Source organism: Amborella trichopoda, chromosome 2, assembly GCF_054954075.1.
Source record: "Amborella trichopoda isolate Santa Cruz 75 chromosome 2, AtrichopodaSantaCruz75HAP2 v2.0, whole genome shotgun sequence".
Classification (NCBI taxonomy): Eukaryota; Viridiplantae; Streptophyta; class Magnoliopsida; order Amborellales; family Amborellaceae; genus Amborella; species Amborella trichopoda.
In genome coordinates this window covers 12389103-12406481 of record NC_142337.1, presented here as the reverse complement: position 1 = coordinate 12406481, position 17379 = coordinate 12389103, and the positions used below count along the sequence as shown (strand labels likewise).

The window sequence follows — 17379 nt, the reverse complement described above, 5'->3', positions numbered from 1 at the left end:
AAACCTCACTCTTTATTAAAGACAGTGATATTTCACTGCTGTTCAAATAAGAGATGGTAGCTTCCCTTTCTAGAGATGGTAGTTTCATTTCTAATAAGCATGGTCATGGTGCTATATAGTCCTTAGATCATCTTTTTCAACAGTGTAATCCTTAGATCATTGAAAAAACGTCTTAATCCAATCAGTCTAATCCATTTGTTCCCACTTAAGTGTCTCCCATAGGATTCTTAATCATAAACCGTCTGTAAGTGTGAATGGATGGCAGATGTAGGTGGCCACCATAGTTTATATAAGGGTGGGGCCATAAACAGTCAAATTAAGTCACACCTCTAAAATTCAATAGAAGATGCTGTTTAGATGCTGAAAACTCCTCAAATTGATCATCTCAACGAATATAAGAAAAAATGAATCACAACTCCTCAAATTGATCATCTCAACGGATATGAGAAAAAATGAATTTCAAGTCTTCGAAACATTGCATCCTGTAATATATTTTTTGGACCATCAATTTTGAAGGTTTCAATTGTTTATGGATCTGCTCGATCTACAATCTTTTTTACCTTTAAATTCTATAACTAGAGATGAAAATGAATTTTAAAACCAGCACAAATATTTTCAGTATTGAAACATCTTTCAACACTATTTGAATACGTTTATTGTTTAGGGCCTCAAGCTTATCCAAACCACACCTTTTTAGCAAGAAACAACAAAACATAGCTAAAAACTACCAAAATTAAAATTACAATGTTACACAAAGCGCATAATAAGCAACTATCAAAATAATAGTACTATATTATATTAATTTCAAACAAGATAGTTTATTCCAGATAAAATTAAGGGAACTATCAAAATATACCGAACTTTCCAACAAACAATTTAATCAGTTTACCCTTCTTCAACAATTTCACCTCATGGTCATATGTATTTTGATGGGTACTTTGAAATAAAATAAAAAGTTGTTGAAATACTAGATGTTTGATATTTTATGTGTATTTTTATAAATGGACAATTTTAAAATAAGACTAAGACTTTGTAGTCACCACAAAGCTCACTGAAAGTTATAGTTTCCAGTGTCAAAAAATTCAACCTAGATCATTATGGTTGTGAAAAAAAAAAAAAGACTTTAATCCCTAAAGATATAGTATATGAAAAAAAAAAAAGACTTTAATCCCTAAAGATATAGTATATTGTAACACATTATCTAAACCGTCCATTTTCAAGTATTCATGGATCTACAAAATTTATATCGTTGTTTGAGCTACAAGTTCCACAATTGGTGGTGGAAATTGATCTTAGAACTATTTTAGAGATTCCCAGTTTTCTAAACAAGATTTCAAGGTGAGGCTTTACTTTTTTTCATAAGGTATGAGCTTCATAGAAACTCAAAAAGTTAAAGATAATGCCAAGGCTTCATAGAAAGAAAGTAAAACCTCACCTCAAAACTCATCAAAAATTATAATTACATTGTCGGAAACCTTCAAATCGATCATCTCGACCTTGATCATTATGATTGAAAAAAAAATAGAATTTCTAATCCTGAAAATAATATACTATTACAACACATTATCTAGACTGTCAATTGTCAAGTGTTAATTGATCCACAAGATCTGTACCAATTTAGAGCTATGAATTTCTTAATCACTAGTATAAATTAATCTTAGCCAGTATAGAGATTTCCCGCACCCAAAGCGTTTTCTAGACAAGATTCCAAGGTGAGGTTTTATTTTGTTTTCCAAAGGCCTAGGCCTCGTAGAAACTACATCGTTATGAAAAGAGAAGTAAAATGATGGGAAAGGAAGCTCTTCCAATGAAGCATTACAGTTTACTTATCATGGTCCTCTGCATATTTATGAGTGAAAACAACAAAGGATGAACAAGCATCACTAAGGGCATGTTTATATTGACGGCTAAAAATGGTTATTCTAGTTATTTCTTCTCCCGGCTTGTGCATGAACACTACCTCAACAAACAGTGGCTCTTTGACAGTAGAACCAGGAGAGAAAAATTAGCCCTGGGTCTGTATTTTACTGGAAACCACCCAAATTCGCCTCGATGGCAATGGGTTACTCCAATGTAATACTAGTGTGTGGTTGCCCTCCCACACTTATGTAGTGTTTCCGCTTGATTTGCACCAATCTCAAAGAGATCAGCAATGTTCCATAAAACTTCAAAAGAAAATTATACTCATAGAGGAAAAACCAACTGTGAGAACCAGAGAGAGAGAGAGAGAGAGAGAGCACACCAACATGAAGACATGAAATCAGGAATATCACTTCTATGGGTCATTTCAGGGCATTATATAAAGCTAAATCATAAAAGGAATCTCTATTATATAAAGCTAAGGAATCTCATTTTTAAGTGGCATTGCAAAACGCCAAAGTAAAAATGTCATATATACCTCAACGTAATATATTACACGAACAAATTGTCAAAATCGCTGCAAATACAATGGCATCACCTAAACACAAGAAAAAAGTAAAACAAAGAAAGTTATTTCCAATACAAAATGGCAAATATCTGAAATACCCAACTAAATGAGAGGTAAATCAATCTGGTCTCTTCAAGTTCAAGCAGTTATCAGCCGCCTTCGTGAAAAGCACCTGCACTTGCTTTAACTCTTGTTCTGCAAACATGAAATACCAAAATGGAATAATGGTATGCGGTACTTTTCGTAACGAAACCTCCATCCAACCATTCATTAGCTTTATATAATAGAGATTCCTTTTATGATTTAGTAAGAGAAAGTGTCACCTGCAGCCTCCAGTTGCTTGTGAAGTTCCATCCCTACAGCTTCATTCTCCGCCTGATGAGAAATGTGAAAGAAAGGAATCAGAGTGAGAAAACATACACATCTAGCTAGCTCGTGCTTGATAGCAAAACTGTAGAGAGAGAGAGAGAGAGTGAGATCCAGCTGTGAGTCATAAAGGTTCAAGCAAGAATTGACGCAAGAATGGCCCATGCATGGCAAGTGCACGCATTTTATTTGCCCTGTTAAATGACATACACAATAGCAGTTAAAACTGTAAATTATAGAAAGTTCAAGCAACATTAGACACATGAACCAGCTAGAGGTAGAAAATGTGAGAGTGAGATGAAAGTTGAGAAGGTTCATCAAACACTAGACAAATTTACCAATATCTTGTACCTCAAGTTCTGCAATCCTTTTCAACTGAGCTTCCTCACCCCCTTCAGACAGAGGGAGTGCTGCAACAAGCAAGTCAAACTGTTGACGAGGCCAGCAAAGAAGATGATCAGTCTTGATTTTTATGTCCATAGCACACAAATTTTGTGATAGAATAGAAACCATCTGAACCCATAAAGAATTAGGCAAGACACCCGAATATCATCAATACCCATCTGAACTACAATCTGGTTACTTGAAAGCAACAGATAATTCACATATTACAGGTTTTATTTCCTTTAAAACGTTAATTTCAATAATGTAGTGTACAAACTCCTTAATTATGAGGAAAATGTACGACCAAGCTGCTATTTTAATGTATGCATGTTATTTTCCAAGAGATCATCCCAAATTAGATTTAAAGGAATTTGCACATATTATATCATACCCTTTCTGGGTATGTCCCCCATGTGGGTGAATCTCATTATCTAATAAATTGTTATAATGACTTTTAGGCTGCATGACAGGAAACCCTCGACTCCATGCAGCATTTAGATACTATTATAAATGTATTAATCAAGGAATTTGACGTCATGCCTGCTAGATTAAAAGAAACTTGGGCAGAATTCCCATTCACAGATTGTATTGATGAAATGCTTTATGCCTTATATGCAGAGTATATGTTATACAAAAGACTAATGAATTCACCATAATAAGCAACAGTTTGCTTACCAAGTAGTCATAATAAGCAACAGTTTGCTTACCAAGTAGTCATATTAGCACCTGGTTACAGACTTAAGCAAAGCTGCTCTCTGGTCGCTGATTGTGTATAGGTCAAGGATACCATGAACAACATTCTCCAATAGAATGACAATCAACCTCAATATGCTTTGACTACCAGGTTGTTAACAATCTTGATAGCATTGATATTATCACCATAAAGAGGTGAAGCTGAACTGAGGTGTACCCCAAGGTCGACCAACATGTGAATCCTCAAAATTCAATCAGCAGTAAAGGACATCTCTTTATATTCTGCCTCAGAAATGAACTTAGAGGCAACATCTTGTTTCTTGCTCCTGCAAGACACAAGTGAGCCTCCCAAGAAATATAACATCCAGATGTTGAGCATTGTGTTTAGACAGTGAACCCAATTAGAGTTATGCCACCAACTGAAACTCAGAATAGATGAGTAGGATAAACCTTTGCCAAGTGTAGTACAAACATAAGTGATAATACAACGAAATGCTCTCATATAAGATAAGGATTGCTGAACAGATTAACTCACCATCAAAGCTGCATGTGAAATATCTAGTCTAGTAATGGTGAGAGTGAGATAAATGACGAGACCAACTAACTTTTTACACACAGTAGGATACGAAAGAAAGTCTCTATTAGAAGTAGACAATCTAACATTAACCTGAGCAGGAGTATCTACTGCTTTGCTAGCAGACAGATGTGCTCTTTCAATGAAAGTTTTGCATACTTCTGCCGCCTCACAATAATCCCATGTAAGGTTCTTGATATCTCAATACCCCAAGAAAGTACTTAAACAGACACCTTAGTGGCAATATGATAATGAGTTTTTTATCTGGTCCCCATTTAATTCATCTAAATTGTTTGGTCTTGTTCATTCATGATGTTTGTTTGATTCGGAAAATCTCAACATGAAGGCTGATTTGGAGAGGTCATAAAGTCGGTCAATTGTTCTATGACTCTATCTGAATTATTTCTTGGGACCTACCAGTACTAGTCCGTCTGCAGCTATTGTTTCATGTTAGTCTCTTCATCATTGGTAGGGGTCCAAGCAAGCCAGGTCCGGGCCACGCCAAGGTTGACCGAAGAGCCATGACCAGGGCCTGACAAAGCCCACATAAGCCAAAGCCAAAGCCTGTCCAACATAAACATTTAGGACCAAGACCAGCCTGCATCTTATTCTATAAAAATAAGTGCAATCCATAACACCAGTAGCACTCTTACTAGGGTGCTTTGCTTGAAGAACTCCTATGTAAGCTACCAAGGATCAAGTCCCACAACTTACAAGTAATTTCTTTTATCATGCAAAAAGTAGAAACAAACAAGGTGGAAGAATTGAAAATGGAAGACTTAAATAACCCATAAAAAAGATAAACATTAAGGAAACTCAGAACCCACTAATATTTTATTCTTCTACCCAAAACAAGGGTAGATTATTAAAATATGGATGGCCTAAATAACCTACATAAAGAAATAAAAACTATAGAAACCAATCAGGTCTGACCTGACCTTTTAGCACATCGCAGAGGCCTGTCAGCCCCATCTCAAGGCCTGAGCCTGGGCCGCTATATGATACGAGCCCTAAATTAAGGCCCAGCCAAGCATGATAAGCCCACAAGGAACCTAAACCCGGACTCTATCAAATCAGGCTTACTTAAGCCTGTGAGGCCAGACTGGCCCACTCGCACCCACTCGCAGCCCTAATCATTGGCAATTATGGAAAACGTGTCTTGGTCATCTTGATTTTGATAGGCTTTAAAGTTTATTCATCGAGAACTATTCCTTCTTCATGTAACTTTACTGAGGTTTTCTATAATTAACTAAATTGCAATAAATGCAAGTTAGCTATACCATCTGCTTTGCCCTTTTCCAATTTTCGAAAATAAAAATATTTACAAATTTAATCTTGTTCACTTAGATGCATGGGGACCTTCTCCAATTTTCTCCAAGTTTTAAGTGGTTTTTATGAATTCATTAAATTGCAAAAATGTAAGTTGGCAAAACCACCTACTTTGCGATTTTGCAATCTTGGAAAATAAAACTATCAATTTGATCTTGTTCATTCAAATGTGTGGGGGCCTTTTTAAATTTTGCACAAAACCGGATCTAAATATTATGTTATTTTTGTGGTTGACTTCTCTCATCATGCTTGGTATTTTTTTCTTGTTTTGAAAAACAAAAATAAACATTAAGATACTCAAAACAAATTCTAGTGGCAAACACTTATCAAGGAAATCCCGAGGTTTTTTAAGCCACAACATAATCAACATCGGTGTGCTTGTCCTTATACCCAGAGAAAAATGGGGTTGCAGAATGTAGGAATCGACACGTTAATGCATTACTTTTACAACCCAATGTTCCACAAAACTTGGGAGCAAAAGCCATTTTGACTATTGAAAATCACAAAATACCTACTAAGTCTAATAAGTCTCCTTTTGAATGTTTGACTAATAAGGAATCAGATTATTCTATGCTGCGCATCTATGAATGGTTTGCTGTATTGGAAATAATTATCACTCAAAAGCAACATTAGAAGATAAAATCAACTTGAGATGTCATTGAAATATACCAACCTCCTTGAAGTGGACTCGATTTCGAGCCAAATCGAAATGTTTGGGATCCCAAATCTCCTCTTTTACAACCCCTATAAGCCTCAAAAGATTGGGGATGAATATCCTTTAATATTGTGACCATTCAAGGATTTCAAAAAAAAATTCTCTCAAATAATCTTCAAATTTAGTTTTTTTAATGTTGTTTCTCACTCTAAAGTTCACGAAAACTGCTTTTGGGGGCAATAATGGTCCCAAAAACCCTTATCCCCCCTTTTAAGGGGGTAAAATGACATTTTTTGCCCCCTCCTGAATTTTTTTTCTCCAAAAGTCATGCAGGCTGCCTAGGCATCTCCTTTTCCCACCTTTTCAACTGCCTACTAATAGTGTCCACCTTTAATATGCTTAGGTGTTTTTTTTACCAAAAGTCTGCCTAGGCGGTCGGGCAAACAACTTTTCGTTGATTGCCTCCAAGTCAAAGCTATGTTGATGAGTATGGCTCATGGTTGGTGTGATGGGCCAGGGCTAGGTGAACCAAACGAGTACAAAAAAAACCCGAGTAATTTCTGAGTATCAGCCCTGTGTGGGGTGGTCATGACTTATGGGACATGGTTCATACCCTGACACGAGACTACCCTATGGCATGTGCACTCACAGTCGCACGGGAAGCCACTCTTCTAATGTTTGATCCAACTAAGAAGAGCTAATGCACATGTGCCTTGAAAGGACCCATTTATATGAGCACTTATATGTTCCACAAGGGAGCACCTGTAATCCATTGAGAATCGGGTGATGAAAAACTTAATTGGATTGACTTTGATGAGGCCAAATTATGCGTCCTTGCCATAAACTGTGGAACATAGGCCCGTTGGGTTATACCAAGATAAAATGGACTACCTTTCTGGACCAGCCCAATGGAATAATCGTCATTGCTTGAGCTAAAGTGAGAAAATGCCTTCTTTCCATTATTAGAGTTATCCTTCAAATTAAAATCCAGATATTTGGTTTTTAGCATTTGAATTTTCACCATAAAAAGCCTAACACTCGTGCTATGAAAGAAGAGCCCCAAAAAAAGGATCAACAACGCCAAAGATTGGGTTGACAACCCAACCATGAGAAAGAAGGGACTCGAATTAGATAAAGTCTTGGGGATCCACTTTGATCAGATATGAGAGAGAGAGAGAGAGATGTCGAACTAGATAGGATGCGAGGATATGGTTTGATTTGATGAGAGACAGAGAGAGAAAAAGAGTCTGAGAGAGTCCTATAGAGAATGTTAGGGGGAGTGAAGAAATTTTTTTTTTTTGAGTTGGGGGGGGGGGGGGGGAGGTGGAGAGAGAGAGAGAGTGGAAGGGGAAATTTGAAGGAGAGATAGAATACATATAGTAATAAGCTATTTAATTCACATCAAAGAAGCTACAAGGAATAGAACATGTGAGGAGCTTTAAAAAGCAAAACATGGATTCAAAAAAGACAAAGTAAGGCTCTATATGGAATCTGGCCAGGCTCGGGTAACAAATAAAGTTGAGCTCCGCCTTACTTGGGGTAAAAAATTTCCAGCCCGGGCCTACCATAAGAGAATTTGGGCTGGGCTCCGTCTAGGCATGGCCCGGCCCTTTAACAGCCCTAAAGGCCAGCAAAAGAAGGACACCAAAAAGTTGCACTGTTGTTGGGGACCATGGTATCTAATTGGTGCACACTAAGAGGAAACGAAATCGTAACGATTGAAGTAATTCTAGGACCTCTAACTCTTCCTCATCATCAAAAGCTCTGCTAAAGGCTGGGTCAAATAATTGTAACCCGTAAGACATCAAAGCTTCCAGTGACCTAGGCAACCGTGTTGGCCGCTGATTGGAATAGTTTTGGCCACAGCTCTTCCAGGCTTATTTCGTCCACCCATATTTCTTTCCAAAATCTCTCCCTATTTCCCATGCTTACTCTGAAATAAGTGCCTTGCAGGAACTTGGAATAGCTTTGGAAAATACAATTCCAAATCCCAGAGGATGAGCATTTGTTGCCCTCTATGGGAACTCAAAGGATTGGTTCATACTTATGGTGGATAACAGTGGCCCATAGATGGCCATTAGAGGGTCATCTGTTTTGGTGACTCAACTATCGTCAAACCTGAATCTGTCATCTATTTACCTCAGTTTCCAGACTCAATCACACATTCGGAGTCTAGTCTTTCTCTTAAACCTCTTTATGTTCAATGCAAACCCCTTGTGTTCAATGAAATAAGCCCCACTTCTAATGATACAAGGGATGCAGGTTCCAATGACTCTCCTCGTAACTGATAGCGGATAACAGTGGCCCACGGATGGCCCACTGAGGGGTTCTCCTACTTTGATGATTCAAAGATCACCAAACCTTCCATCATCTATTTATCTCAGTTTCCTGAATCAGTCAAACATTCGAAGTTTAGTCTTCTTCTATACCCCTTATGTTTACCCACTTCTAATGCTACAAGTGATTCAGGTTCCAATGATCTCCTGGTAACAGATCATGTTGCAAGTCTTGCAACTACTCAGCAACATGAGGTACCTATTTGTAATCCTACCGCTCGCAAGTCTAATAGACTTTCCATACCATCTGTTCGGTATGGTTTTACAAATGCATTTTCCAATCACCCTGCTTTAGGTATCTCTCTCGTGTCTCTGAGACATCCACCTACAAGGAAGCAGTCGATCATGCCAGTTGAGATGTGCAATGATGAAGACAGAGGCCCTTGAACAAATGGCACCTGGGATATGGTTTCTTGGGGCATTGATTTTTTTTCATATGTCCAAACTCTTTACAATAATGACATTGGACTCATCTCACATCACACCCAATTGGAGGTTTAATCCAGGATATGTCGGTTTACCAGAACCCCTCCTTGATGCAAAACCAGCTAATCAATGGTTTTAGGAGCAACTGGAAACAACCTCATATCTTATGTAATCAAGCCTGAAGGACATCATCTAAAGTAGGAAGCTCTCATATATGCAAGATGAAGAAAGAATGTGTTCATATTCATTCCTGAGCCAGATCCATGTGGACCAATATAATTTTCCTTTGATAATTCTCAGATATTTGTCCATCTACAGTAAATACACTGTCCACCAAATAAAGTTCATCTTAAATATACTACAAAGTCATATAATAGTCATTGATGGACTTGTTCCCTTGAGTAACATTCCCCCGTTTCTGTTCAAGCTGATAGAACTTAATGTGATTTGTTTAATGGCAGAGTTTTTCAAGATGTTTCCATACATCCTTTGCAGCTTTAAAACAATGCAGGCTAGCAGCAATTCTTTGTTCAACAGAAAATCTAGTCGTTTTACTGGTACTGTCATGCTACAGTGACCTCTAAAGTTATGCTACAGGGAGTAATATAGTACTGTAACAGATAAGCACAGTACCACTGATCAAAGATCTAGGGTCTTGATTCCCCACAGAGTATTAGCTGATTTTTGTATGATGGACTGAGTTTTTGTCATAGATTCAGAGAGATTATCTCAAAACTAGCTCAGATACCAAGTTAGAATCATAGAAATTCAGGAAGAACATATCTGTAGTACATGTGATACAAAGGACTGAAATACTCCACGCAATGGACTATGCAAAAATATACCCAACATAAAGATGCATACATGTCAACAATGAGAAATTCTTTCCTTGTGCAGCAGATCCATTGCTACAATTTCCATGTGCTTTGGTAGCAACCAGGGGCACTGAAAATAAATTTCTTGTAGGTTGGAACATCTCTCTCTCTCTCTCTCTCTCTCTCTCTCTCTCTCTCTCTCCATCCTTTTTTTATCACTGCTACAACAAAATGCAACAGCCAGGCGAACAGACTAACAGCCCTCCCTCCCTGCCTGCCTGAAAAGGAACCCAACATTCATATATCTGTCAATTAAATGTGAATGAAGCCTGACAATAGGATCATCAAAGGCCAATACCAATCCCCCGTACAAGGAACAATGGATGAGTGATCTACTCTCACTCAAGATCTCAATCTTGGGCAAACCATTCCAACATAGGTTAGTGACTGCCCTAAGCAGTTCTGATAGAACTTTAATAGTAAGGATAATCTCAATGAATTTAACGGCCTCTATGACCAGCTTGCTGGTATTAAAGGCCTCTTTGCCAGAAAAGATAATGTTCTTCATTTATTAAGAAGTTTTTTTAGTTAGATTACTAGTAGATTATCAGGTCTTTCTCACTACTCTCCTGGCCTGACCTCCCCCAACCTCTTGACTCTCTTTGCCAAGCAAAACAAATCAAATACCTCCTCTAATATTGTCAAAGTTTATGAAAATGTTTGATTGGTGGTCATAATGGTATGGCCTTTGGCCATTACATGAAACAGTGTTATAAACTAGGTCTCAGACTCTCGGGCATGGAACCAGATAGGGCCTGAGCCCGAGTAAGCAGGTAAAGCTCGGCCGAGTCTATTTAAAAATAACACAAAAACCTCAGGAACTTGTGAGACTGAGCCGGATCCCATGGTTCCTATGGACCCAGCATGCTGCCAGGTCGAGTTGGACCCACCAAGTTCTGAAACATTGCACGAATATAACACCCTCTACCTAGTTATATACAAATCCTCTATCTGGTTTTAAATAACAAGTAGTTTCATTCCCTATAAAGCCATATAACAGCAATGGCCCATGGCTATTATAACAGTGTACAACCATTTTCTTAACCTTGATCCTTGCCCAATAATGAATGTTAGCATACAAAGTATGGATAGATAGCAAAAATGGTCATGGTCATTGTTGCTAGGATTCCACTGGTTTTTTCCAGACTCTTGTAACTTCCCCGAAATCTATTGGTGTCCCTAGTTCAGCACCTGAGAAACGTTTTCTCTCCTACCAAATACATAAAAAGCAAGGAATCAGCTAATCTGCCCTACAGTGCCATCACCACTTTAATAGGCACCCGGCATTGATCCATAATCTAGGATATCTCTGTATAGACATTTTAAGATGAACTCTGGTTGCCCTGGAACAATAGCGTCAAAGCAAGAGCCACATTCCTTTTCTAATTGTTTAGGGTCATATTGATGAGATCCACATTCCTTTCTTTTTTCTAATCGTTTCGGATCATATTGATGAGGGTATAGAACACTTCCCAGTTGCAATAATGTACGGGTGAGCAAGATGCATTTAGTAGCACCAACCATAACAAATTTATTATCCATCAGGCACTTGACATTTCATTATTATAGCTGACAATATCGGTGGATATGGCCTTTAATAGAGCAGAATGGAGAACCAGGCTTCATGTAGCCGATCCCAATTAATTGGGAAAAGGCTAAAATGATGACGATCTGACAATATCGGTGCTATGGCACTCTTGATAAAGGTGGATTCCTAATCCAACCAAAATCGTTGACATTAGAGATTGAGTGTGAAGTCATGAGCTATTCTACCTTGAATGAGCAGCATCTGATTATTGGTATCCGCATGAACTAACTTAAAAACTTTTACCACATTTCATAAAAAGTAAGCCCACAAGTTTACATGCCAACTATCAGGCGAGGAACCATCCTATGCTTGAATTTCATTATGGTAATACCATCACTAATCCTATGGTAATGGTACTTAAAAAATGGACCAGTCCCAAATTATCACAGCTGATGCCTTTGACAGTGGCGTGTAGCACCAACAAATCATTTTTTCCTCATTTATTTTTGTCAAAGCTAATGAGAAGCTCTCTTTCTTTTACGTCCATGTTGATAAAAAGTTTCATGAGGTTATTAAAGTATTGAGGCAATGATAATGGCAAATATGCTTTTGTTTCTATGAGGTTAGTGGTAAGTATATTTTGCATGCCTTTTCTTCTTTTCTTTAAACTCCTTGGGATACAACAACCTAATCATGACCTTACACACCTGAGAAAAATTGGGTTGTTGAACTTAAATACCATCTGATCATTGAGACAGCTTTACCTTTTTCTTCTTCTTCTTTTTTTTCCATATGGCTTTATCTCTTCTATTCATCAGAATGTCCCACCATTTGTAGTCCAGAGCCTTTCAAATGGTCGTCTATACGAGCAACCTTCATTAGCCATCTAAAGACACTCTGCATATGCGATTCGTGTATAATTGTACTAAATATCCTATGAAACCATTTTTTACCACAATTTGATCTACAATGTAAGCCATAGAGAGATCAATTTGATGCTCATGCTACCTCCAGCACAATCATGGGATACAGTAGCACACACGAGGGTAACAAGTGTTATAATCCTTTTAGAAATAACGATATAAAAAAAATGATGTCCTTTCAGACATTACATGTTGAGTTCTGATGACACATTCAAGGAAGAAAAGTATTCTATGCACTCCAGCTTGGGCTACAAATAATCCATTTTCAATGTCTACTCTTAACCACCCCAAACCCAACCCACCCCAAAAAAAATAAAAATAAACACCACTCAGCCATCACTGACAGCTTCGCCACTGATCAGATATAGATAGATTTATGACCAAATCAATTTTTGAATTTATTTCATTCGCTACACTGTATAATAGTCAGATGGCATCACTTTAGAAGTTAGAACCATCACCTTCATTATCCTTGTCTTCAAAGCTAGCATAGTCATGCATGGAGCATTCTAATTCTCATGCCATCCTCACCAATTCTAGAAGCCAAAAAGTGTTTGACATCCTGCCTACTCGCTGCATGTACCAAGAAAGAGTCACTTATATTGGTTCTTTACAACAGAAGCAGCTAAATTTAAGGAAGTAAACTGACATAGAGCTGGTTTCTTTATTCCTAAATGGTAGTAAACTACATGAACTCTTGCGCCAATGATTATTTCCCATCTGCTATCCCAACATTTTCTATTTAGGTCTCTGCTGGACCTGAGTGATCATATCCTATCAAATGATCTTGACGAGTATGTGTGTGTTATAGCCTTGCTTTGCAACTTATGTTACTTATGGTTGTGAAAGGGCTTTCCTTAGCACCATCATCCCTGTCTCTCATACAACTAGCAATTTCAACAAAACTAGAACGCAAAAATGCGATTGGCTTGATAGGGGTCAACGAAATCTGTTAGTAGGTCAATTGTGCCGAACCGTTCGGTCACTTTGCATGAGTGTCTATGATATTTGAAATCTCAGGAGAGAGATTGAAGACTTGCCTAGGTCAACTTGGTTTACAAGTCCAGTTTATGAATGGGGAATAATTTGTCCTCAACAAATCATTTTTCTTTTTCTTTTTTTTTGGTTCTTTTATTGATTGGTAAATAAATTTCATTAATCAACACTTAAAAAGAAAAAAAGAAAAAAAACTAAATTTCATTAATCACAAAAGATGTACGTCATATTAGCTATAAAATAACCAAGTCTGTATGTACTAAACTCTATTCACACCTTTCCTAGACATTAAAAAAAATATGGAAACATATCAAATTACAACTCACAGATTAACTATTTAACATTTTACCCATATCGTTTGTTTTAATTTCAAAAGGTCCATCAAAAAGACACATAATAATGTATTGGCATAGTTGAAAATGGGCAAAATGTTTAATAGTTGATATTTTAGGCTTTTTGATAAATTTTCCAAACGATTAACTAATGTTAACAGTGATTTAAAAAGCGGACCACCCAATGCCTAGGCGATCCAGAAGGCCTGGGTGATGTGGTAAAATTATTTGGATATCCCTGGGCGCCTACCGAGGCGGCCGCTTACACCCCGCCCAGGGGTGGAAATGTCATTTGTTGAGGGCATTTTTTTATCCTTTTTTTAATACTAAAGGGGAACAATTGTGGGTTTTAGGTTCATTTGAAACCCAAAACTTATTATAGCCTATTTTAGAGAGAGAAAAATCGCACAATTTTTTTCTTTCTACTGGGTCGCCCAGGTTCTGGGCGCCTACCTAGGTGCTAAGTGAACTGGACCCCCCCCCCCCCCCCCCCCCCCCGGCCGCCTAGGTGCCGCCTAGCTCTTTTTGAAACAATGAATGCTAACAAACCATATTTCCCTCCTTTCAGAGTCCCTTCAACACTCATCCAAATCTTGTAAACAAATACAAAATACCCAAAAGAAAAGAAAAAATTTGGTCATAGACAATTCAAATCGAGACTCTCTCCTCTAAAAGTTACTGCTTATAAAAACTAATCAAGGACTCTACAATTTGATTTTGTTAGGAAATAGGTCATGTATCGAAGTAAGTAAAGTTTTAAACCTTGCTTTATAAGAACTAAATAGTGGGAGACTAGAATTAAGAAAGTTTGCACCAGAAAGTTGTACTTACTAACCACAACCTCATTGACCATAACGGCCCATGAGAAACACCTAGGACAGAGAGTTGGGATGATTTATGATTTTCTCTTAAAAACACCTAGGAAGCATTGAGAAAAAACTATATCGGAACAGAATTCTTCCTAAGTACAAATTTTGTACGGTCACATATTAATAAACATTTAACCCTATAAAGAAAAATGCCAAACACAGGCAACGCAGAGAACTGGCTCTAAGTTAACATTCAAAAGAAGTAAAATAAAAGGTAATGCATGGCAACTTTTAATTTACAGATGAAATTTTGTGAAGTTTCAAATATATTGTTTGTTCTAGTGAACATGTAGCATGTCAAGTAATTTGATTGATGTTTGGAGTTATATGCAACCCTGAATAACTGAGTGTTGAAGATTTATTCTTCAGTTGAGCATGAGGATGAATAGCTAGGCTAAAAAGTAAGTTTCCTTGCAGATGAAAATACAACATCTGTCTTCTTTAATCTCTTATGTTATTTGCAAATAATAACGGAAAAGGAGTTCCTGAAGGCTGATTGGCTTTTCATTAAGGCCATAAATGGTATTCCAGTGCATGACATCCTCAAAAGTTAAGCTTGAGAAAGTGACAGCAAAGTAAATCAAAAGGGCAAGGAAGATGATTTTGGCATCAAAGGCAGCTAGACTAATAGACGCACAACAAATAATCCTTGATATGGAGCTCATTTTCATAAAGCAAATAGTAAGTTGCCAAAAGAGAGAGAGACAGAGAGAGAGAAGGGGAGGGGGGGGGATAAAACTATATTATGCCTCCCTAGATTACTAAATTCCAAGAGGCTTCATTACGGCCCTGGCCATAACCAAGCCTAGAATTTCTCGAAAGCAAGATATCCATATGTCAAACATGGCTCGCAGTATAGGGGAAGTGTTACCAAGGACTAATTACGATTTTCTCAATATATCATATGCATGTTTTATTCTCTTAATAGCATTTTTTAGTGTTCTTCCTCTCACATTGTGAACACTTGCACCGATTCACAGGTGTCTAAAGAAAGCATACATCAAGCCTTTTGCAAGTCTGACACATCTAAAACCGTTAATTTTCAAATGAAATAGCGCAAATTGGGTATCTCACTTGAAAATAAGGCCTTCATCTGCAACCAAAATAAATAAATAAAACAGAGAGAATCATGGATAAAACAACATCCATGAAAAGGCCAGCTAAATAAATTAACAAGTTCTTTTTAAAAGATAGAAGGGACCTGCTTGGCTGCTCGAACCAATGCAGCACTCATAATCTTGGGTTGCTCTGCAACATTGGCTGCATCCTCCACTGGTTTTGCAGGGGGCTCTGGATAATTCGGAGAAAGGCGAACAGGTGGGGCATCTCTTTGAAGAGTTCCAAAGGTATTGAAAGCAGTTTCTGCAATTGTATTGACTTGCTCTTGCAACTGGGTGATGATGTCCATCAAATCTAAAATTTAGCAATGGACTTGTCCCTACAACAATAAATAAATAAACCATAAAGCAAATGAATTAGTAATTTTGATTATAAACATGTACCAAATTTAACAGATCATAAATGAACGTGAAATTTAATCCATCATCTAACCACAGAAAAAAAGAAAATAATAACAATAATAATAATAATCGAGCAAGAACAAAACCAATCAATTAAATTGCAAAATTTAGCTTCTTGTGCACTTCCACAATTCTTGTGCTTTTGAAAGTTTTTCTTTTTAATGAGAAACAATTGCTTTGCAAATACTTTATGACTCCTATACTATATAAATCTGTGAGCTACAATCAATTGCATTGTATCAGTAAACCTGATAATAATAGTCATCAATGATCCCTTGTTTTCTTGTGATTGAAAACCATTTATTGCAGTAATTTGAACATGGATAAGAATTTCGCTTGAATTCTCTGATATTTAAAGAAAACCCAGTTTTCCTTCCATGCAAATATCCAAAGGAAAAAAGATCAAGTTTTCCTCCATGTATGCAAGACAATCAAATTCCGCTAAACAGATAGTCGTTCTTTGAAGCAGGGGAAAACCCTAAACTGAATCCAACGTTTCTAAGCCCTAGAATTCCATTAGGAACTAAATCGATCAAGAAACCCAATGGTGGGGAAACTATAGATCCTACAGAAACATGGCATTGGATTGATTTTAAGAATAGAGGAAAGATTAATGGTATAACGTAATTGAATAAATTGTGTTACTCGAGCAAATGAACGCAGGAACTTTGAACCGCCCCTTTCGGTGCGAATATATCTGTCAAATCTCCTATCGACTTCTACATTATGAAGCGAGGGAAATGCTGCAGCACTATAAATATAAATAAAGCCTCACCTCATAATTCATTGAAATTGCTATTGAAGTATTCAAAAAACCATCTCTATCGATCATCTCGGCTCGAACACTATGGTTTTAAAAAAAAATAGGATTTAAAGCTCTAAAATAGTGTATCTTGCAGCAAATAATTTATGCGGTCTATTTTGCCCTAGAAATAAGTTTTCATAGATCCTTCCATTTTTTTTAATTTCAAATTTTATTGTTGGTATTAGAAATTGATTTTAGAGCCAGTCGAGTACTTTCTAAACAAAGGTCCAGGTGAGGCTTTATTTTGTTTTCATAGAGCCTAGGCCTTATAGAAACTTCATCTTTCTTTAATGTTATGATTTATTTTACAATTGCATCAATATCTTTTCAACTTGCAAAA

The 17379-nt window shown here is 37.1% G+C and overlaps 1 protein-coding gene across 13 annotated transcripts; it reads right to left on the bottom strand.

Annotated features, from left to right (window-relative positions):
• Positions 1-2351: 2351 nt before the first annotated feature.
• Positions 2352-17148, bottom strand: MED21 (mediator 21). Of its 13 annotated transcripts, none has more exons than XR_016049179.1 (6): positions 17010-17148; positions 15916-16152; positions 4863-5009; positions 3146-3223; positions 2752-2988; positions 2352-2623 (listed from the first exon to the last, which is right to left on the bottom strand). XR_016049179.1 is itself a non-coding variant. In XM_088858028.1 (5 exons), the coding sequence occupies exons 2-4, from the start codon at positions 16120-16122 to the stop codon at positions 2793-2795; spliced, it is 309 nt and encodes a 102-aa protein (XP_088714154.1). In that variant the 5' UTR covers positions 16123-16152; positions 17010-17148; the 3' UTR covers positions 2352-2623; positions 2752-2792. The 13 variants fall into 13 exon arrangements, 8 of the variants coding, with proteins under 8 accessions (XP_088714154.1, XP_088714150.1, XP_006858182.1 ...); XR_016049178.1 differs by having other exon boundaries at positions 16880-17014; XR_016049180.1 differs by lacking the exon at positions 17010-17148 and adding an exon at positions 16483-16892.
• Positions 17149-17379: the final 231 nt, after the last annotated feature.